The following is a 22,860-nucleotide window of genomic DNA, read 5'->3' as shown; positions in this document are numbered from 1 at the left end:
GCCTCAGCCTCCTGAGTAGCTGGGACTACAGGCGCCCGCCACCTCGCCCAGCTAGTTTTTTTTGTTTTTTTAGAGATGGGGTTTCACCGTGTTAGCCAGGATGGTCTCGAACTCCTGACCTCGTGATCCGCCCGTCTCGGCCTCCCAAAGTGCTGGGATTACAGGCTTGAGCCACCGCACCCGGCTAGATGAATCATTTAATCTTTTTTGATAATGGGGCTAAAGTAGATAATTTCTTACACTCTATATCCTCCAGCTATAAAATGTCGTGGTTACTGAATGTGAAATTTGGAAAGCATCTCATTTTCCAGAACCCTAAAGTACCATCTTAGCAGTTTGACTTTGTTTCTTGTGTGGTTTCAAATTTTGGTTCTTGTATTTCAGCAAGCACCTTCACATTTTTGATATCCTAGGATCCAAATGAAAAAAAGTAAAATAAAAGACAGTGGGAAAAGAAAGCCTAACCGTAGAAAGGGGAAAGCTTCCTTTCTGTTCTTGATGAAGCCCCACAATGTCACATCCTCTAAATCTGGCCGTTTAGTGTAAACTCCAGGAGGTAAAGATAGAAGAGGACAGATTTCATGGCTTTCTTTTTATTTCTCTATTTCTGCTCGTCACAAGGGCACCGGGGGGGGGGAATGTATATTAGACAGCAATGGGAATAAAAGCACAAATTTGGAATGGGCCCATTTTGAAAGTTTTGAAAATTTTATTCACTCCAACAGAAATAAATCAGACTTTATATGAATTTCAATAAAAATTATAACATGTAGAATTATATATAATGATGAAAGGAAGCACAAGGTACTTTATCTTGTCATGACCAATATGACAGACTGAGTCAAGTAATTAAATGAACACAAAAAAGTTCTTTCTAATAGATAAAATAATGACAGCTATTCTCAGTATGAAACTTTCATTGAAGGTTGAAGAAAAAATGAAGAAATGCAGAAATAAGAAAATGGAAGTTTCAAGAAACGTCCATGCTGATGACAGTGACCATGATAATGATGTTGATGAATTAATTCACAAAATAAAGAACAGAAAACCTGATAATCATCAATTTCCCAGGAAGGAGCATGACCAGTTTGATAGGTAATCCTATAGCAATATTTAACAGCAGATCATTGTTAATTGTTCTATAAAATGAATTCTAATTTGGGTTAATATATACGATTAACAAATTTTGTACTTTTATGAGGAATATTCTGCCTTGCCTGGTAATCATAAAATGGAAATTAACAAGCAATGAGATACGGTCTTTCCAATATATTGATGTTTTATTTAAAAAATAACTAGACAAATGTGAAGAAAGATATGCTCTTATACACTGTTGCTAAATGAAATTGGTAAATCTTTATTGAAGGATAGTTTAGTAGCATGCATCAAAATTTTAAATATGTCATTTCATTAACCTGACAGCTTTACTTCTGGAACTAGATTCTACAGGAAAATAGGAGTTTACACATACACACAAGCAGTTAAGGTCATTAATTATATATTTGTTATATATGTGATATATAACATATCATATATATAACATATATGATATGTTATATATCACATATATAACATGCAATAGGCCAACATATATGTGTGTGTATAGTTATTTCTTTATATGAAATTATTGCATGCATACATATATATGGTAAGAACTTTCATTATAGCATTGTCATATCAAAATGTTTGAGATTGCATAAAAGTCTATTAATAAGGAAATAAATAGTCATACCCATAAAATAATGTAGTACGCAACCCTGTTATAAAAATGAAGTTGCATTTATAGTGTAGTGATTATTTCACCAGTAAAGTATCTTTAAAGCATTTGGTTTGATAACATCTTGTATTAGTCTATTTTCATATTGCTATAAAGACACTACCTGACACTGGGTAATTTATAAACAAAAGAAGTTTAATTGACTCACAGTTCCTCATGGCTGGGGAAGCCTCAGGAAATTTACAGTCATTGCAGAAGGCAAAGGAGAAGCAAGCACCTTCTTCACAAGGCAGTGGGAGAGAGTGAGAGCAAGGAAGTCCCCTACTTTAAAACCATCAACTCTTGTGAGAACTCACTATCACAAGAACAACACGGGGGAAACAGCCCTCCCACCAGGTCTCTCTTCTAACAGGTAGGGATTACGATTTGAGATGAGATTTTGGTGGGGACACAGCACCAAACCATATTATTCCACCCCTGGCCCCTTTCAAATCTCATGTCTTTGTCACATTTCAGAACCAATACTGCCTTCCCAACAGTGTCCCCAATGTCTTAACTCAGTCAAGCATTAACCCAAAAGTCCAAGTTCAATGTCTCATCCGAGACAAGGATGTGAGCCTGTGAAATCAAAAACTAGTTAGTTAGTTCTAAGGTACAATGAGGGTACATGCACTGGGTACATGTTCCCATTCCAAATGGGAGAAATTAGCCAAAACAAAGGTGCCATGGGCCCCATGCAAGTCTGAAACTCTACTTGGCAGTCATTAAATCTACAAGCTCCTGAATGACCTCCTTTGACTCCATGTCTCACATCCGGGGCACACTGATGCAAACTGTGGGCTCCCATGGCCTTGGACAGCTCTGCCGCTGGGGCTCTGCAGGGCACAGACCTTGTGGGCTCCCATGGCCTTGAGCAGCCCTGCCGTTGGGGCTCTGCAGGGGACAGCCCTTGTGGGCTCCCATGGCCCTGAGCAGCTCTGCCGCTGGGGCTCTGCAGGGGACAGCCCTTGTGGATGCTTTCATGGTCTGATGTTGGGTGCCTGCAGCTTTTCCAGGTGCACGGAATGAGCTGTCAGTGGATCTCCCTTTTTGGGGTCTGGAAGATGGTCACCCTCTTCTTACAGCTCTTCTAGGCAGTGCCCCATTGGGAGCTCTTTGTGGGGGCTCCAACTCTACATTTCCCTTCTGCACTGCCCTAGCAGAGGTTCTTCTTGAGGGCTCTGCCCCTGCAGCAGATTTTGCTTGGACATCCAGGCATTTCCATACATCCTCTGAAATCTAGGCAAAGGTCCCCAAACCTCACCTCTTGTGTTCTGCGCACCCGTAGGCCCAACACCACATGGAAGCTGCCAAGGCATGGGGTTTTCACTCTCTAAAGCAACAGTCTGAGCTGTACCTTGGCCCTTTTTACCATGGCTGGAGCTGGAGCAGCTGGGATGCAAGGTGCCATGTCCCAGGTCTGTACAGAGCAGCGGGGTCCTGGTCCCAACCCAAGAAACCATTTTTTCCTCTGCACCTGTGATGGGAGGGACTTCTGGGAAGATTTTTGACATGCCCTGGAGATATTTTCCCCATTGTCTTGGCTATTAACACTCAGCTCCTTGTTACTTATGAAAGTTTCTGCAGGGGGCTTGAATTTCTGCCCGGAAAACAGGTTTTTCTTTTCTACCATGTAGTCAGGCATCAAAGTTTCCAAACATTTATGGTTTGCTTCCTCTTTAAACGTAAGTTCCAGTTCGAAACCATCTTTGTGACCACATGAATGCTTTTCAGAATAAGCTAGCTTACATATGGAATGCTTTTCTGCTTAGAAATCTCTTTTGCCAGATACTTAAATCATCTCTCTCAAGTGTAAAGTTCTACAGATCTCTAGGGCAGGGGCAAAATGCCACCATTCTCTTTGCTAGAGTATAGCATGAGTGACCTTTACTTTAGTTCTCACTGACTTCCTCATCTTCATCTGAGACTGTGTCAGTCTGGACCTCATTGTCCATATCACTATCAGCATTTTGGTCAAAACCATTCAGCAATTTGCTAGGAAATTCCCAGCTTTTCCCATCTTCCTGTCCTCTTCTGAGCCCTCGAAACTGTTCTAACCTCTGTGAGTTACCCAGTTCCAGTCTCTTCCACATTTTCAGATTATCTTTATAGCAGTACCCCACTCTGCAAGTACCAATTCTCCTAAGCAAATTTTGTCAGAATACAATATTGTATGATCTTAATACTTACAGTGTTGACTGAGTTAGAAAAGGAAGCTAGCTACATGCTATGTTGGCACTTTACTTTGTTACCAACAGAATCGTAAGTTATAAAATTGTTGTTTTTCTCAATGCAAAAGTGCTCAAATATTGGACCTTTATAATAATCTGAATATTGCCAAGGGATTGCACATGGGGAACCATAATTTATATAAAGATTTACAATATTGCTAAAAGTTATCGAAGTATATCAAAGGACCTTTGATCTACCAAGCCAGGAGTTGGCCAACTTTTTATGTAACTTTTAGGCTTCATGGACCAGAGGGTCTGTGTTGTTGTAGTCCAACATCTTTCATAGACTATAAATGAATAGGTGTCACTCTGTCACTTGATAAGTGAATTACTGTCATTCAATAAATGAATAGGTTTCCTTGTCATTCAATAAAAGAATAGGTTTCAATGTTACAAAAAAAAAAAACACAAACAGGTAGTAGGCTGAATTTGGCACACACTGTTTATAAAATTTGCTGACCTGTGTGCTTAAAACCAAGGAGCTGCCAATGCAGTGTATGTCCTGTTTAGAGGCACTCTCAATGCATATCATTATTCTTCCTTTGAAAAGTATGAACCACACCATATTTTCAGTAGACTTCATATTGTATAATTTACAAAAATTAAGTTTACAAAATATTTTTGCATTGTCACTTTTTATTCCTGTTACAGAATTGAGTATTTTAGTATGACTAATTGCTTTGTGTATTTGATGAGTTTAAAATGTCCCAGAGTTGGGTGAGTTTTCTCAAGTAAAAAATACTGTCCTTGAAATCATTAGTCTTTCTGTGGTCTTTATAAGCATGAGCAAAATAGTAATCACTTTTATATAATCTAGAAATGCTCAAGGGGATTTCTAGTTCTATAATTTTATGGCTTTATTCATTTATACCATGGTCTGGCTTATAAAAATGCCATATGTATATAATTTTTAAAATGCTTAAAGTGTTAAAACATGCTATGTAACTAATCATTGTAAAAGGATTGGGAAATACAGTTGAACAAGAAGAATATTAGGTCATACATGATAATGCCACTTAGGTATGATATCCTTGAGATTGAACCATCTGTACTCATGGACTCAACTTTCCCTTCCATTCACTCTTGAACTCACTGTCATAATTTTCACTCTCACCGCTCCTCCAAACTTGTTATTCTCAAGCTTTTCATTTTTTCACTGTGATACATCTAGACATAATTTCTTAGATCTCATTTTATTTAACCTATCAGCATTATTTGAACCCATGGAGAACTTTCTCCTCCATATCACTTTGTTCACTTGGCTTTCAAAATGTCACTCCCTCACCTAGATTTTCCTCCTGCCTTTCTAGTTGTTTTAGTTGTGACATTAGGTTGTTACCTTGAGATCTTTCTTTGAGATGTGAGCATTTAGCTTCCTCCCTGTGATGCAAGGTTGTTACAACATGTGCAGATGAACAGGCCAGGCACAGTGGCTCACGCCTGTAATCCCACCACTCTGGGAGGCTGAGGTGGGCGGACCATGAGGTCAGGAGATCGAGACCATCCTGACTAACACGCTGAAACCCCGTCTCTACTAAAAATACAAACAATTAGCTGGGTGTGCTGGCACACACCTGTAGTCTCAGCTACTCAGGAGACTGAGGCAGGAGAATCGCTTGAACCCGGGAGGCAGAGGTTGCAGTGAGCCAAGATTGCACTACTGCACTCCAGCCTTGGTGATAGAGCGAGGCTCAGTCTCAAAAAAAAAAAAAAATCAATAAGTGATTAATCAAATAAACAGAATTACTCTGTTTATTATTGAGATAATCACATCTCAATAGATTCAGAAATGTCTTTTGATGAAATTCAACATACATTTATGTTAAAAACTCTCAACTAGTTATTGAAGGAACATACCTCAAAATAGTAAGAGCCATATATGACAAACCCACAGCAAACGTCATACTGAATGAGCAAAAGCTGCAAGCGGTCCCCTTGAAAAGTGGCACTAGACAAGGATGCCCTCTCTCACCACTTCTTTCCAACATAGTATTGTAAGTTCTGGGCAGGGTAATCCATCAAGAGAAAGAAATAACGGGCATCCAAATAGGAAGACAGGAAGTCAAACTATCTTAGTTTGAAGATGACATGATCCTGTACCTAGAAAACCACATAGTGTGAGCCCAAAATCTTCTTAAGCTGATACAGCTTGAGGAGAGTTTCAGGATACAAAATCAATGTGCAAAAATTACTACCATTCCCATAGACCAACAATAGTCAAGTGAAGAGCCAAACCAAGAGCAAACTCTTACTCACAGTTGCCACCAAAACAACATAAAAACCTAGGAATACAGCTACGTAGAGAGGGGAAAGATCTCTACAAGGAGAACTACAAAATACTGTTCAAAGATAGAGTTTGAGACCAGCCTGGCCAACATGGTGAAACCCTGTCTCTACTAAAAATACAAAAATTAGCCAGGCATGGTGGCAGTCACCTGTAATCTCAGTTACTCGGGAGGCTGAGGCAGGAGAATTGCTGGAACCCAGGAGGCGGAGATTGCAGTGAGCAGAGATCATGCCATTGCACTTCAGCCTAGGCCGACAACAGCAAGACTCCATCTCAAAAAAAAAAGAAAAAAAAAATCATACTGCCCAAAGCATTTGATAGACTCAATGCTGTTCCTATTAAACCACCACTGACATTCTTTACAGAAATACAGGAAACTATTTTAAAATTCATAGGGAACCAGAAAAAGGTGTGAATAGCCAAGGCAGTCCTCAGCAAAAAGAACAAAGCTGGAGGAATCACACTACCTGACTTCAAACTATACTACAGAGTTACAGAAACCAAACAACATGGCACTGGTTCAAAACAGACACACGGACCAGTGGAACAAAAGAGAACCCAGAAATAAGACCACACAGCTGCAAATCTCTGATCTTCAACAAACCTGACAAAAAGCAACAAGGACAGGACCGTATTCAATAAATGGTGCTGGGATAACTGGCTAGCCATATGCAGAGGATTGAAAGTTCACCGTTTCCTTATGCCATAAACAAAAATTACCTCAAGATGGATTAAAGATTTAACTGTAAAATTGAAAACTATAAAAACCCAGGAAGACAATCTAGGCAATACCATTCTGGACATAGGCACCGGCAAAGATTTCATCATGAAGGTGCCAAAGCAATTGCAACAAAAGCAAAAATTGACAATGGAATCAAATTGAACTAAGGAGCTTGTGCACAGCAAAAGAAACTGTCATCAGACTGAACAGACAACCTCCACAAGGGAAGACGTTTTTGCAGACTATGCATCTGGCAAACGTCTGATATCTAACATCTGTAAGAAACGTAAATACAAAAGAAAACTCCATAAAAAGTGGGCAAAGGACATGAACAGATACTTTTCTTTTTTTCTTTTTATTTTAGTCTTGCTCTGTCTCCCAGGCTGGAGTGCGGTGCTGTGATCTTGGCTCACTGCAACTTCCTCATCCCGGGTTCAAGTGATTCTCATGCCTCAGCCTGCCGAGTAACTGGGACTACAGGCATGCCCTACCACACTCTGCTAATTTTTGTATTTTTAGCAGAGATGGGTTTTTGCCATGTTGACCAAGCTGGTCTCAAACTTCTGACCTCAAGTAATCTGCCCACCTTGGCCTCTCAAAGTGCTGTGATTACAGATGTCAGCCACTGCTCCAGGCCAAGAACAGATACTTTTCAAAAGAAGACATACACTAGATCAACAAACATGGGAAAAAAGCTCAACTTCACTGATCGTTAGAGAAATGCAAATCAAAACCACAATAACATGCCATCTAACACCAGTAAGAATAGCTATTATTAAAAAGTCCAGGCCAGGCATGGTGGCTCATGCCTATAATCCCACCACTTTGGGAGGCCGAGGCAGATGAATCAGGAGGTCAGGAGTTTGCGACCAGCCTGACCAATATTGGTGAAACATCGTCTCTACTAAAAATACAAAAATTAACCTGGTATGGTGGCACTCGCCTATAATCCCTGCTACTCAGGAGGCTAAGGCAGGAGAATTGCTTGCACCTGGGAGGCAGAGGTTGCAGTGAGCTGAGATCACGCCACTGCATTCCAGCCTGGGCGACAGACTGAGACTCTGTCTCAAAAAAAAAAAGGTACAAAAATAACAGATGCTGGTAAAGTTGCACAGAAAAAGGAATGCGTATACATTGTTGGTGGGAGTGTACATTATTAGTTCAGCCATTGTGGAAAACAGTGTGGCATTTCCTCAAAGACAGAAGTACCATGCAACCTAGCAGTCTCATTACTGGGTATATACCCAAAGGATATAAATTATTCTGTTATAAAGACACATGCATGCATATATTCATTGCAGTACTATTCACAATAGCAAAGACCTGGAATCAAAGTAAATGCCTATTACTGATAGACTGTATATAGAAAATGTGGTACATATACACCAGGAAATATAGGTAGCCATAAAAAAATGAGATCATGTCATTTGCGGGAACATGGATGGAGCTGGAGGCCATTATCCTTAGCAATTTAACACAGTAAAAGAAAACCAAATACCACATGTTTTCTCAAAAATGGGAGCCAAATGGTAAGAACACACAGACACATTGAGAGGAGCAACACACACTGGCACCTTTTGGAAGGTGGAGAGCGGAGGATGAGTGGAGGTAAAGGATCAGGAAGAATAACTAATGAGTACTAGGCTTAATACGTGTGTGATGAAATAATCTGCAACAAACCCCGTGACACAAGTTTACATACATAACAAGCCTGCAGTTGTACCACTGAACTTAAAAGAAAAGCCAAGGTTAAAATCTTACTTTAAAAATATTGCAAGATTCAGAAATTGTTACTTATATTCAGAAATGGAAAAATAATATGAATTCATCTGCTATCATATTACTTGAAAATAAATATTACTTTCATAATGTATTGTGAAACACATATTTTGGAGCCAGAGTTCTTGGGTTTGAATGCTTAGTCTGCTATTGAACAGTTTTATGTGTTTGGGCAAGTTATGTGGCCTTTCTGTGCCTAGTTTCTTTCTTTATCAAGTATCTAGCATGTTACCTACTTGACAGAGTTGCTGGGAGGATTTAAGTGACGGAAATATACGCACAGTGTTTAGAATAGTACACAGTACTCGCACAGCGTGTCCCGAAACGACTAGCTAATGTTATCATTAAAAAAGGGATTCTGTTACGTAAGTAATTTTTATCAAATAGGTCTTAGTACCAGTAAAACTTTGTTTGTATTGAAAAGGGCGATGAGAGAAAACCCCAGGATACATATTTTTCTATCAAATACTGCAAATAACGTGGTTTTTTTTCTGTCTTTGATGATCAGAAAGCTTGATTTAAATTTAATATTTTGACATTAGTATATTTCATTTGTCCTGTAGCACCACCCTTTCCATTTATAGTTTTTCCCCCCTTTTTTTTTTGAGACGGAGTCTCGCTCTAGCCCGGGCTGGAGTGCAGTGGCCGGATCTCAGCTCACTGCAAGCTCCGCCTCCCGGGTTTACGCCATTCTCCTGCCTCAGCCTCTGGAGTAGCTGGGACTACAGGCGCCCGCCACCTCGCCCGGCTAGTTTTTTTTTTTTTTTTTTGAGACGGAGTCTCGCTCTGTCGCCAGGGCTGGAGTGCAGTGGCCGGATCTCAGCTCACTGCAAGCTCCGCCTCCCGGGTTCACGCCATTCTCCTGCCTCAGCCTCCCGAGTAGCTGGGACTACAGGCGCCCGCCACCTCGCCAGGCTAGTTTTTTGTATTTTTTTAGTAGAGACGGGGTTTCACCGTGTTAGCCAGGATGGTCTCGATCGCCTGACCTCGTGATCCGCCCGTCTCGGCCTCCCAAAGTGCTGGGATTACAGGCTTGAGCCACCGCGCCCGGCCTAGTTTTTCCCCTTGTAAAAAAATGTATTTTGCATCACCTGTAAAAACATTACCTGTAAACATTATGAATAAGAGAGAGAAATTACAAATACAGCGGTTTTATATAAAAAAGTTTTAGATATTCTTTGTATTTTACGTATTTACTAATTGCCTGATTGGAATTTTTGGTTTTTTTTTTTAGGCTTGCAAGGAAAACCTCTAATGAAAAGAGCAAGGTATTGTAAAAGTAAATTGTCAAGGATGTTGTTGAAAATCACTTATAAAACATCATAGTAAAAAAACAGAAAATCTTTTCTTGTAAAGACATTGACTTTGATAAAGCAGCATTAACCATTCATAAAAGCACCCTTTTAACCAAAGTCAGTTATTTTAAGAAGTACCTGTGTTTTTGCTCATATAAAAAGATGGATAATTCCCACTGGTGTATATTTAGTATATGCTATAAATATGTTGAGGGCATTTTGAAACAGTGTTATTTATTTTATAGGTTAAAAGCCAAATATATTTCAGGGATGACCTTAATCATGTAACTGGGTCATCTACAAAAACCTCAGAGGATGATGACTTGCCTTACTCTGATGATAAGAATTTTATGTTACACATTGAACAGCATGGAATGGAGTGTAAAGGTAGGACCAACGCATACATATAAGGCTCTTTCCCTATCCTATAGTAATGTATGCAGATATTGCTTAGCACTGTAACATAGATGTGTTATAGGGATGCTCATCTTGGAAGTATGCTTCTTGTGAACATAGAATGAGAACTACTGTATCTTGTATACTGTTAGCCAAAGAGCTGTGATCATTCCACTGTACCTTTCTCAGTGTGAATGACACTCTCAAATCTATTTGTTTACTCTGCTTCTCTTCTATGCCTTTACACAGGGTCAGGTCTCATCATCTCATACCTGGAATACTGTGATAACCTTATTTAACTCTTTTCCCTACTACCCCACCTTCAAAACCATGGTCTATTCTGCAATCTTAATTATATACATTTTTAAAATTCACATCTGATCATGTTACCTGTTTGCTTAACACCCAGCTGCCACTTATCATTGCTATAAGGTAAAGATGACAATGCTCTAGCTTTATACTACTTCATTTCACACCTTGTTTCTGTGTCACAGCCAGTGCCCAGGTGTTTGCTCCTACAATCAGTAGCTTCAGGGAGGTATAACTGATACATGTTAAAGTGCACATATGTAAAATGTGCAGTTGGATAAGGTTTGACAGATACATACACATGTGAAACTGTCACCATAATCAAGGTAGTTATCCATAACCCACAAAAGTGTCCTATGCAGCTTTATGTTCCCTTTTTAGAAAAAGCTGCCAGATTGTTTTAAAAAAAAAAACAAGTGTACCATTTCCATCTCATCAGCACAACAGGACAGTTGTGGTTACTGTGTTGTCACACTAAGTATTGCAGTATTTATTTGTAGCCATTCTTATGGGTGTGGTTAATATGCATGATCCTAATGACTAAACATGTTCACCTCATATACACAAACTTTGTTTCATGCACAAAATTATTGAAAGTATTTTTTTAATTACCATCTGTCTTTGTGAATAAGTATTTTGTGTTTAGACATAGGTCCTATCGCCAAGATATTGCATCATGTATATGCAAATATTCCAAAATCCAAAACCTGAAACACTTTTAGTCCCAAGCATTTTTAATAAGGGATATTCATCCTATACTAGTGGCCAACTGTTTTGGTTACTGTTGATGTATAATAATTGTTGAAGTTGATTTTCCTCTTCTTCGTTGTGTTTTGTCTATGCTAGTTTTACATTTCCACATGAACTTTAGAATCAGCTTGTCAATTTAAAAAAAAATTTAGAATCACCTTGTCATTTAAAAATGTCCAACAAGTGCTGGCTTGTTGGACATTAGGTAAGAATTGTGTTGTATTTATAGATTAATTTATGGAGAGTGGACATCTTAACAATAATGAATCTTCCTACTCTTTAAAAAAATGGATGTCTGCATTTATATAAGTCATATTTAATTTTCTCAGTAATATTGTGTAGTTTTTAGTGTGTAAGTCTTTCTATAGTTTATCACATTTATCTGTTTCAGTTTTTGATGTAGTTGTAAATGATATGCTTAAAAATTTAATCTGATTGTGTATCATGAGTGTATAGAAATACAGTTGATTTTTGTATGTTGGTTTTGTATACTTCAATCTTACTGAACTCACTTATTAGTCCTGGTACTAATAATACTCACTTATTAATTCTTGGTAGATTTGATCAGATTTTCTTCACAGACAAAAGGTTGTTAAACCTTTCTTTCTCAAACTACCCTCTTACTAATGATAGTGAATATGTTAGACTTGTGGCAGAAGGGTCTCTTTTGCAGCTGATAAACTCTGCCATTGTAGTATGAGAGCAGCCATAGACAACCTGTATGTTAATGAACACAGCTGTGCTCATTGACAAAGACAAGAAGCGGGCCCACAGGTTAGAGTTTACTCAAATCTATTGTGTGGTCATGGTTGTGTATAAAGATAGTTTTATTTATTTTTTCAACTGGGATGACTTTTATTTCTTTTTCTTGCCTGACTACGCTAGCTAGAGTCTTCAGAACAATGCTGCATAAAAGCAGTGAAAGCAGACATTCCTGTGTTGTTGTTCATCTTCTGGGGAACATACTCAGTTTTTCACCATGATACATGTTAGCTGAAGGTTCATCATAGATGCTCTTTATCTTGCTGAGGAAGGTCCCTGGATTCTTACTTTGCTGAGACTTTTTCATTTTTACAAAATCAGGAATGAGTGTTGAATTGTATCAAATGCCTCTATCTATTGAGATGATTCTATGGATCTACTGTTTTCCGTTGTTACTCTGGCAGATAACAACGATGTTTGAATGTTAAGGTGACCCTGCAGTCCTGGGAAAAAAACCATTTGTTTATGATGTATTGTCCTTTTATTATACTGTTGGATTCAATTTTCTAAAGAAGTTATGATAAAGTGTTTATTGGTTTATTATAAAGAGTTTATTTATTAGACCAGTTTTATGTTCACAGCGAAATTGAGAGGAAGGTACAGAGACTTTTCAAATACCTCTACCTGCACACATATGTAGCCTCCCTCCTTATCAGTAACCCTTCCATAGTGGTACAGTTGCTATAATGGATGAGCCTACATTGGCACATCAGAATCACCTGCAGCCCGTAGTGTGCATTGTACACTGGTGCTATACATCATATGGGTTTGATCTTAAGGTACACTGACATGTATGCGGGTCATATACATTTTCACTTCCCTAAAAATCCTCAGTACTCTGCCTGTGTATCCTTTCCTGGTGTCCCTCATCCTCTGGCAGCCACTGATCTTTTTACTGTACCCATAGTTTTACATTTTCCAGAAAGTCATATAGTTGGAATCATACAGAAAGTAACATTTTAAGGCGGGCACGGTGGCTCACGCCTGTAATCCCAGCACTTTTGCGATGCCAAGATGGGTGGATCACCTGAGGTCAGGAGTTCAAGACCAGCCTGGCCAACATGGCGAAACCTGTCTCTACTAAAAATATAAAATTAGCCGGGTGTGGTGGCAGGTGCCTGTAATCCCAGCTACTCAGGAGGCTGAAGCAGGAGAATCGCTTGAAGCTGGGAGGCAGAGGTTGCAGTGAGCCAAGCTTATGTCATTGCACTCCAGCCTGGGAGACAGAGCAAGACTCTGTCTCAAAACAAAACAAAAAAAGTAGCGTTTTTAGGTTGACTTGTTTGACTTGGTAATATGCATGTATGGTTCCTTCATGTATTTTCATGGTTTGATTTGTCATATCTTTTTAGCATGGAGTAATATTCCATTGTTTGGCTGTTTAACCACAGTTTATTCTTTCACCTACTGGAGGATGTCTTGGTTGTTTCACAAATTGATTCAGTTTTTACATTCATGCTCATGAGAGGGAGTTTTTTTTTAATTGGTAATATCATTGTCTGGTTTTGGCTCAGGATAATGCTAACATTGAAGAGTAAGTTGGGGTGTACTCTTTTTGTTTTTTTTTTTTGGAGCGTTAGTATTGAATTGTATTATTTCTTATGAAAATGTTTAGTGGAGTTCACTGCCATAGCTAACTCAGTTTGAATTTCTTTTGGTAGGATGGTCCTCAGCTATGAAGTTTATTTTTTTATATTTAGGGCAATTCGGGTTATTTATTGCTTCTTGGTTGAGATTTAGTAATTTTCCCTTTTAAGTAATTTGTTAATGTTATCTATTTTGTCATGTTTACACATAAAAATTATGTCACCTTGTTTTCTTTTTTTGTATCCGTACAGTCTGTAATCATGTGACATTACTCATTTCTGAAATTAGTAATTTGTAACTTCTCTTCTTCCTGATCAGCCAGGGTAAATAGACATTTCTCACATTTATCAATCTCCCAAAGTGTTTGGTGTTGCTGATCTTCCTTTTTCTCCTGAAACCAATAGTATAACGGAGTACCATAGACTGGGTTGCTTATAAACAGTAGAAAATGATTTCTTAACAGTTCTGGAGTGTGCAGAGTCCAAGGTCAAAGTGCTGTCAAATTTGCTGTGTGGTAAGGAAACTTCCTGGATCATAGACGTGTTCTTTTTCTCTGTATCCTCACATGACAGAAGGGGTGGAGGAGCTCTCTGGGGTGTGTTGTGTAAGAACACTAATCCCATTCATGAGGGCTTGGCTCTCATGATTTGACTACCTCAAAAAATCGCCCTTGTGATTAGATTTCAGCAGATAAACTTTTGGGAACACAAACGTTCAGACCACAGCAGATGGTTTTGTTTTTAATCCCTCTGCTTGCTTTGGTTTAATTCTCTCATTTTATTTTATTTTTATTTATTTATTATTTATTCTCTTTTTTTTTTTTTTTTTTTGAGACGGAGTCTCGCTCTGTCACCCAGGCTGGAGTGCAGTGGCCGGATCTCAGCTCACTGCAAGCTCTGCCTCCCGGGTTCACGCCATTCTCCTGCCTCAGCCTCCCGAGTAGCTGGGACCACAGGCACCCGCCACCTCGCCCGGCTAATTTTTTGTATATTTAGTAGAGACAGGGTTTCACCGTGTTAGCCAGGATGGTCTCAATCTCCTGACCTCGTGATCCGCCCGTCTCGGCCTCCCAAAGTGCTGGGATTACAGGCTTGAGCCACCGCGCCCGGCCTCTATTTCCATTTTCTTAAGGGAGAAGTCAGGTTTATTGATTTGAGACTCTTATAATATTGACATTTAGTGCTAAAAATGTGTATTTAAGTGCAGTTGTTGCTGCATTCTACAAACCCCGATATGTTATTTTTTCATTTTTACTCAGTTCAGAAGATTTTCTTTTTTCATCGTCTCTTTGAACCAGGGTTTTTTAGACGTGTGTTTCTTAGTTTTCATGTATTTGAGTATTTCTTAGCATTATTTTTGTTATTGGTTTCTAATATCATTGATTTGTGGTCAGGATATGTACTTTGTATGACTTACATTCTTTGTACTTAATCTTTTTAATGAGACTTATTGTATGGCCTAAAATATTGTCTATTTTGGTAAGTGTTCCATAGGTACTTGAAAGGCATGCTGTTTTTTAAGTCTGCTCTATTCTTGCCAATTTTCTGCCTCCTTGTTCTATCACTTCCTGAGTAAAGGGTATTGGAATCTCAGATTACTCAGAAATTGTCTGTTTCCTTTTATAGTTCTATCTACTTTGGCCTCATGTATTTTGAATTTCTTATGTTATTAGGGGCATAAACATTTAGGATTATTATATCTTCTTGATTAACTGAAACTTTCATCATTATGACATGACCTTATTTATTGCTGGAAATGGTTTTGCTGTGAAAGCTACTTTGATGTTAATTGAACCATTTCTTCTCAGTAGTCTTCTGTCAAGTGTGAGCATGTATCTTTTTCTATTCTTGCGGCCGCTTTGTCTCTTTACATTTAACATACATTTCTTATAGACAGCATGGAGTTGGGTATTGCTTTCTTATCGAGTCTGGCAGTCTGCATTTTAATTGAGGCTTGTAGACCAGTTTCATTTATAATGTGATACTCAATATAGTTAAGTTTGTCTGTCATTGTGCTGTTTGATTGCTGTTAGTCTCGCTGCTATTTGTTCCCCTTCTTTTTCTGCTTTCCTTTAGATTAATCAGCTACTTTCTATGATTGAATTTTGTATTTCTTTTTTGGTTTATTATATATAACTCTTTGTTTGCTATCTCAGTGGTTTATTTAGGATTTATAGTATATAATTTTAACCTATCACAGTCTACCTTCAAGTAATGTTATACCACATCATAGATGGTATAAGAAAATGACAATGGTACACTCTTATTTATTTATTTATTTTTGTTGTTATTGTTGTTGAGACGGAGTCTCGCTCTGTCGCCCAGGCTGGAGTGCAGTGGCCGGATCTCAGCTCACTGCAAGCTCCGCCTCCCGGGTTTACGCCATTCTCCTGCCTCAGCCTCCCGAGTAGCTGGGACTGCAGGCGCCCGCCACCGCGCCCGGCTAGTTTTTTTGTATTTTTTTTTTTAGTAGAGACGGGGTTTCACTCTGTTAGCCAGGATGGTCTCGATCTCCTGACCTCGTGATCCGCCCGTCTCGGCCTCGCAAAGTGCTGGGATTACAGGCTTGAGTCACCGTTTTATTTATTTATTTTGTCCCAGACAGTTCCTTCCTGGATCTGTGGGAATATGGAGTTTGCCAGGTTTAGAATGGTTTTGGCCAATTATTTTTCAAATTTCTTTTCTGTCTTTGTTGTTTTCTATTTGAAGATTTATGTATTAGTTGCTTGAGGGTTTCTCATGGTTCATCATGACAAATTTATGATTGTGATCTGTGTTTATTTTCGATTGTAGTTTTTACCTCTGACATTGTAATTTGCATTTCTACAGGTGTGGTTTGATTTTTTTAAAAATACCTTTCATGCCTCCACTTACTGTCTCGAGCTTTAGTTGGGGTACAGTGATTTACTTCTAAACAGAATTCTTTTTTGTTCTTGCTTCTAGATTCTGGGTAATTTGCCACTCCTGAGGCAAGAGTTTTTGGATTATTTATCATCCTGTGAAGTATGAGTTTTTTGGGCCTGGCTCTTGGGTAATGGACCCTCTTCTGGGCACTTTGTGAACACCAGGCATGGTTTCTCCTCATCTTTTTCTATTGTGTCCCCCCCCGCTTGCCACCCCTGGTCTTAGGAAGTTTCCTAGCACACATCCATTTTTTTCATTATTCCACTAAATACTTCAGAGGGGCCCTCTGCAGATCTCCAGGGCTTGTCTCCTCTGCTGCTTTATCCTCTCCAGTGTTCTGTCCTGTGATTTCTTTCTGCTTTTGTTTTACTAGATTCTTAGCGTCACTGCCCCAGCTCAGGGAATGTGTCAGATTTTCTCACTTTGTCATGGCCTGGGAGCTCTGGCAACAAAAGAAGCTCTGTCAACAAAAAGGCCTACATTTGCTTCCTGTCTTTCAGTGATGACCATCTTCATTACCTGAAGTCCACTGTGTTGAAAATCGTTGTTTAATATATTTTGTCTGTGTTGGTTGTTTCAGGTAAGGAGGAAAATCAGCACCCGTTGCTCCCTCTTGGCTGGAAGCAGATTGCAGCAGAACTCCAGCACATGCAGCAGACTAGCCAGAGTGCTTTGCTTCCTCCTTTGCTCAGCTGCTTCCTTCTCTTTTTTTGTTTCTCAGTGTAGCCTTCTCTTCCTCAGAGAAATATTCCCTGGGCCAACTATAGGTCAGATTCTCTTACGTGACTAAAAAACTATGTGTTCTTATTGCATCTATCTGAATTTGTAATTGTCACTTTTTTTCTGTGTTCTTTACTACACTTTAAGCTAAACAAGATCAGACGTGTTGTCTATTTTATCTGAAGAGCTTTTTAAAATATTTTCCACATTGCAAGCACTTAATAGATACATATCCATTCAGTGTATGAATGAGTGCCATGTTGAAATGCACAATCCTTTACATTTAAAAACCTACTCATGTATTTTATCTCTATTTTGTTTTCTCCCGGTTACAGATTTTGTTAGCCTATTGAAAATCAAGAATGCAATAGCTGCATGTGAAAGATCAACAGAACATAAAAAATGTAACTGTGAGCAACTTAAAGTAAAATTTCGAAAAATGAAAAATAAGATTAGCATGCTACAAAAGGAACTATCTGAAACAGATGAAACCAAATCACAGTTAGAGCATCAGAATCTTGAATGTAAACAAAAGCTCTGTAATTTCAGGTATCACATTCTAGTTTTAAAGAAATATTTGAACTATTTATACTAAAGATATGTAGGATAATTTTTGTAATAGCTGACTTACCTTCTAGGGTTTACTAGAGAAGAAAACTTAAAATTGTGGAATGTGAAATTTTTGGATAAAATATCACAAGTTCTTAATTGTGAATACTTCTCTAATAATTAATTGCATATTCCTTTAAATCATTATTTTAATGACTATATAGAATTTTACCCTATGGAAATATCATTAATAAATTGAAATTGGGGGTTTTAATTTTTTGTATTAATGCTATAAGAAACATCTTACATATCCATAGTTTTCTACATTTCTATTTCTTTGGATAAATTTTTCAAAATAGAGCTATCTGGTTAGAGTATAGGAGCTTTTTAAAAGAGATCTTTGATTAAATATTACTAAGTTGTTTTTAAGAAAGTTTATAATTTATAATTTGAGTATGAAATGTATACTTTTCTCCACCCAGAGTAATTATTTTTAAAATTAACCAGTTTTACTTTTTTTTTTTTTTTTTTTGTCCTTTTGAGACAGAGTCGTGCTCTGTCACCCAGGTTGGAGTGCAGCGGTGAAATCTCGGCTCACTGCAACCTCTGCTTCCGGGTCCAAGCGATTCTTGTGCCTCAGCCTCCCAAGTAGCTGGGATTACAGGCATGCATCACCATGCCTTTCTAACTTTTTTTTTTTTTTTTAAGTAGAGATGAGGTTTTGCCATTTTGGCCAGACTGGTCTCAAACTCCTGACCACAAGTTATCCGCTGGCTTTGGCCTCCCAAAGTTCTGGGATTACAGTGTGAGCAACCATGCCTGGCCCAGTTTTACTCTTAATATGCAGTGAATGAAAAGTAAAATGGAAAGTGATTACCGATTAGCTTAGTCAACATCTGTCTGTGCTGCAGAGTTTAAATTAATTCAAACTTCTATGCGGAAGACAGATATTATTCTTTGTTGTTTAAATATTAGATCTTGTCTTGTTTGAGAATGGATTTTTAAATTGCTTGTAAAATACATACTAATCAACAGAATAAGTCAAAAGTGTTACCAGAAAAAGAAACATAAGACGTGTAGGTAACATCTTAGATTCCTTAGCTTAGTCTTGGATTATTGTCATCTGGAGATATATGTTGCGAGAAGACATCTGAAGGTGCTATCTTACAATGTAAATCATGTTTAGGGATACCTGCAATATTTCATGAAGAATGAAAATTTATTTCTAGTGAAGGTATCAACTTGTTTATTAAAAAAAAATCTTTTTTTAAAATTAGCTAACTCTAAATGATTCATCCTGACTGAGGAGTAATTATTACTGTGTGAAGAAAAGGTAATTTTTAACTTGTAGCTTTACCTAATAATTTTCAACATCCTTTTCCATAATATTTACTAGAATTAATAATAACAGAAGCTAATCAATTAGCAGGATGTTCATTCCTTACTACCTTTCAATTTATGTATGTTCTTTGGAAGATATCAAAGTGAGATATTAACATGAAAACTAGAAAGAAAAATATTCAAGAACATTGGCACTTTATTAGGATAGTAAACCAGCGTGTGAGTGTTTTGTTTTTAAAGGATGTTAAGATAAGTATATTTAACTACAGCTGTATCTTACAAGAAGAAGAAGAAGAAAGAAGAAAGGCTGAAGAGTTGTATGAAAAAGATACGGAAGAGTTAAAAATAATGGGAGAGCAGTATAGGACACAAACCGAAGTGAAAAAACAACTTCAGCTGACTCTCGAATTGTTGGAAGTGGAATTGAAGACTGTAAAAAGTAACTCAAATGAGGTAAATTAATGTTTAGTAAAATTTTACATTTCTAATATTTTATTAATATTACTTAGAATATCCCTTTGACTTTATATATATGATGTAGCTCTAAAACAAGCCACAAATTTTATTTCATCTTAAAAATAAATGAAACTTAGAACTACAATTATTTATTATAAATCTTGGCTTCAAAGTTATATTTATTTCAGCTCAAAGACCTTTGGAAAACAATGATAACCCATAATATATGCTTAATGATATTTTGTTGATAAGTAATCTGTTCCTAGTGACATAGTTCAGTGTAGTTTTCCCTATTTCATATTAATTACGGTTTCAAACATTGTGAAAAGGAAATAAAAGTTATCATAATAGTATATGATCTCAGGATTTCCTAAGAAGAGCTTTATAAATGTTATCTTCTTTGGTGTTTTGAAAGAAAAGGTTTCTATTGTATTTGCATGTCTACCCCATGGAAGTAACTGTGGTCTGGTGGAGGAGCACTAGAAGCAGAGTCAGAGGACCTAGGAAAAATCCAGCAACTTGCTTCTATTTTTGACCTTTCCTTGCAGAATTGTGATAACTAAATGAATTTATTGATGTATGCATACAAAAGTGCTTAGTACAATGCCCAGATCTGTCATTTATCAATACATATCATTGTTAAAACTGACTCTAAAAATGTAAGAAAAGTAGAATTATCTATAAAATATTCACAGAAAAAAGAAACTTAAGGAATTTGGAAAATTTCATCTGTCCAGATATCTGCAGACCTAAGGCTCTTACTATAGGGAAAGTAAAGGTTAGATGTTAGTGTGTAAACCCAGTTTCTAAATGTAATCATAGTTTTTAATCATTTATGTTTTGGGGTTTGTTGAAATTCAGTAAAAGCCTTTTTTTAAAAAAATTCTGAGATTCTTAAGTCATTTCTAGTGGTTTCTTTTTTTTTTTCTTTTATAGATTCATTGTCTTCAAATACATTTTTGAATTTTTGAGAATTTATGCTCTAAAAGGTTTGAGGTTTTGATTCAACTTTTTTTTCCAGTTGGATATCCAGATGGCAACTCTTTCATTGTATAAATGTAACAGATTATTACTTATTTGGTTTCAGAAGAAATCATAACATATCATTTTATTGGGTGCTAGCTGAAAGTTTTCTTTGTTTTATTTAGAGTTCTCATACTCATGAAAAAGAAAGAGACCTGTGGCAGGAAAATCACTTGATGCGGGATGAAATTGCCAGACTCAGGCTGGAAACAGACACAATAAAATATCAGAACCAGGAAACTGAAAAGAAATATTTCAAGGATATTGAAATTATAAAGGAAAACAATGAAGACCTTGAAAAGACTCTAAAGCTGAATGAGGAAACATTAACAAAAACAATAACCGGTTACAGTAAAGAGCTTCATGCTCTGATGGATGAGAATACAATGCTCAATTTGGAGCTAGAGAAGGAAAAACAAAGCACACAAAGACTGAAAACAGAAATGGAATCATACCCTTGTAGACTGGCTGCTGCCCTATGTGATCACAATCAGTGTCAGTCAGCAAAAAGAGACCGACAGCTTGCTTTCCAGAGCACAGTAAATGAATGCTGTCATTTACAAGAAAATATTAATTCTCACATTCAGACTCTTTCTCAGCAACTTTCTAAAGTTGAGAGTACATCCAGTGGCCTGGAAACTGAGCTCCATTATGAAAGAGAGGCTCTCAAAGAAAAGACATTGGCTGTAGAACACATACAAGGAGTCCTAAGCCGAACACAGTGTCGACTGAAGAACATTGAGCACATGTACCACAATGACCAACCTATTTTTGAAAAATACGTGAGAAAGCAGCAATCTGTAGAGGATGGACTATTTCAACTACAAAGCCGAAATCTGTTGTATCAACAGCAGTGTAATGATGCTCACAAGAAAGCTGACAATCAGGAAGAAACAATAATTAATATCCGAGCCAAATGTGAAGATACTGTAGAAAAACTTCAAGCTGAGTGTAGAAAGCTAGAAGAGAACAATAAGGAGTTGAGGAAGGAATGCACTCTTTTAAAAGAAAGACAATGCCAATGTGAAAAAGAGAAAGAAGAAGGAGAAGTAAGTATCAAGAAAAATAAGTATTTTTCAAACCTTCTGAAGTAAAATTTAAAGTCTATTTGGTTATGGCTAAACACTGAATCAAATTGAATATCAAAGTACATACATGATAAACAGTTCTGCTCTATCACCTTAGAAACGTAACTTGTTTCCAGCAAATAAAAGTTAGAGCTAGGAGATCCTTTCCTTTGAGTAAAGACAATGTGACACTTAGCAAAATTTAAGCATTTCAGTTACAAAATATTAATATAGACTAACATTTATAATGTAGTCTTAGACTGTTGAAATAATTTTAATTTCTGTATGTTGCCACATTTTAGGATTATGATAAAGCAGATATAAAGAAATATTCATACCTAAAGTGTTATTTTGAAATTGATTCAATTAATTGGATTACTTTCACAGTTAATTCCACATTTCCCAGATGAACTAAAGTGTATTTCCTATTTTATAATTATTCTTCCTCAATAGCTTTTAATGTATCGTAATTGATATAATTTTATTTTTATTCATTGTCAATTTGACTTAAATCTGAAAATAATTCAGTCTCAAATTATGTATTGATACAACCATTCCGTTCTTTAAAGACATCTTTCTTACATTATAATATGGGGAAAATGTGATAAATGTTAGCCAAAAACCATATTTGATTTAATCTTCCCACTGGCATTTATAACTTACTTTCAATTTTTCAGTCATAATATGGTCATAATTTTTATTTCAAGGCTCAATGACTCTCATTTGGATATAATGTTGTCCAGTACAAAGATCAGCTTAGCTGTCTGTGATTTATTAGTTTCACATTGGATCCTCATTTTTAGACTAATGAGGGGTGGTAGGAATGGTGGGGAGCAGGGAAGAGAGACACCGCAGCTGAGGTCAGTAAGGGAAGTGGAAGCCAGGTTACCTAGCGCCTCTAAGGCCATTGGCATGTTACTTTTCTTCT

General features: G+C 37.3%; 1 protein-coding gene across 1 annotated transcript; it reads left to right on the top strand.

The window, feature by feature from the left end:
- Positions 1-890: 890 nt before the first annotated feature.
- LOC117084966 (ankyrin repeat domain-containing protein 62-like) lies at positions 891-22,002 on the top strand. The gene is made up of 6 exons (XM_033213345.1): positions 891-1,095; positions 10,009-10,042; positions 10,315-10,456; positions 17,832-18,045; positions 19,656-19,839; positions 20,991-22,002. The coding sequence occupies exons 1-6, from the start codon at positions 908-910 to the stop codon at positions 21,957-21,959; spliced, it is 1,731 nt and encodes a 576-aa protein (XP_033069236.1). The 5' UTR covers positions 891-907; the 3' UTR covers positions 21,960-22,002.
- Positions 22,003-22,860: the final 858 nt, after the last annotated feature.

Source organism: Trachypithecus francoisi, unplaced genomic scaffold (genome assembly GCF_009764315.1).
Source record: "Trachypithecus francoisi isolate TF-2019V2 unplaced genomic scaffold, Tfra_2.0 Contig00517, whole genome shotgun sequence".
Classification (NCBI taxonomy): Eukaryota; Metazoa; Chordata; class Mammalia; order Primates; family Cercopithecidae; genus Trachypithecus; species Trachypithecus francoisi.
This window is presented reverse-complemented; position numbering and strand designations above follow the sequence as displayed.

Bases quoted from the DNA above. Each gene is read 5' to 3' on its own strand.
- LOC117084966 (XM_033213345.1), top strand. From the start codon at position 908: ATGAAACTTTCATTGAAGGTTGAAGAAAAAATGAAGAAATGCAGAAAT. The intron at 10,457-17,831 runs GTAGGACCAACG...TCCCGGTTACAG, and splicing joins GCATGGAATGGAGTGTAAAG to ATTTTGTTAGCCTATTGAAA. The intron at 18,046-19,655 runs GTATCACATTCT...ATTTAACTACAG, and splicing joins CAAAAGCTCTGTAATTTCAG to CTGTATCTTACAAGAAGAAG.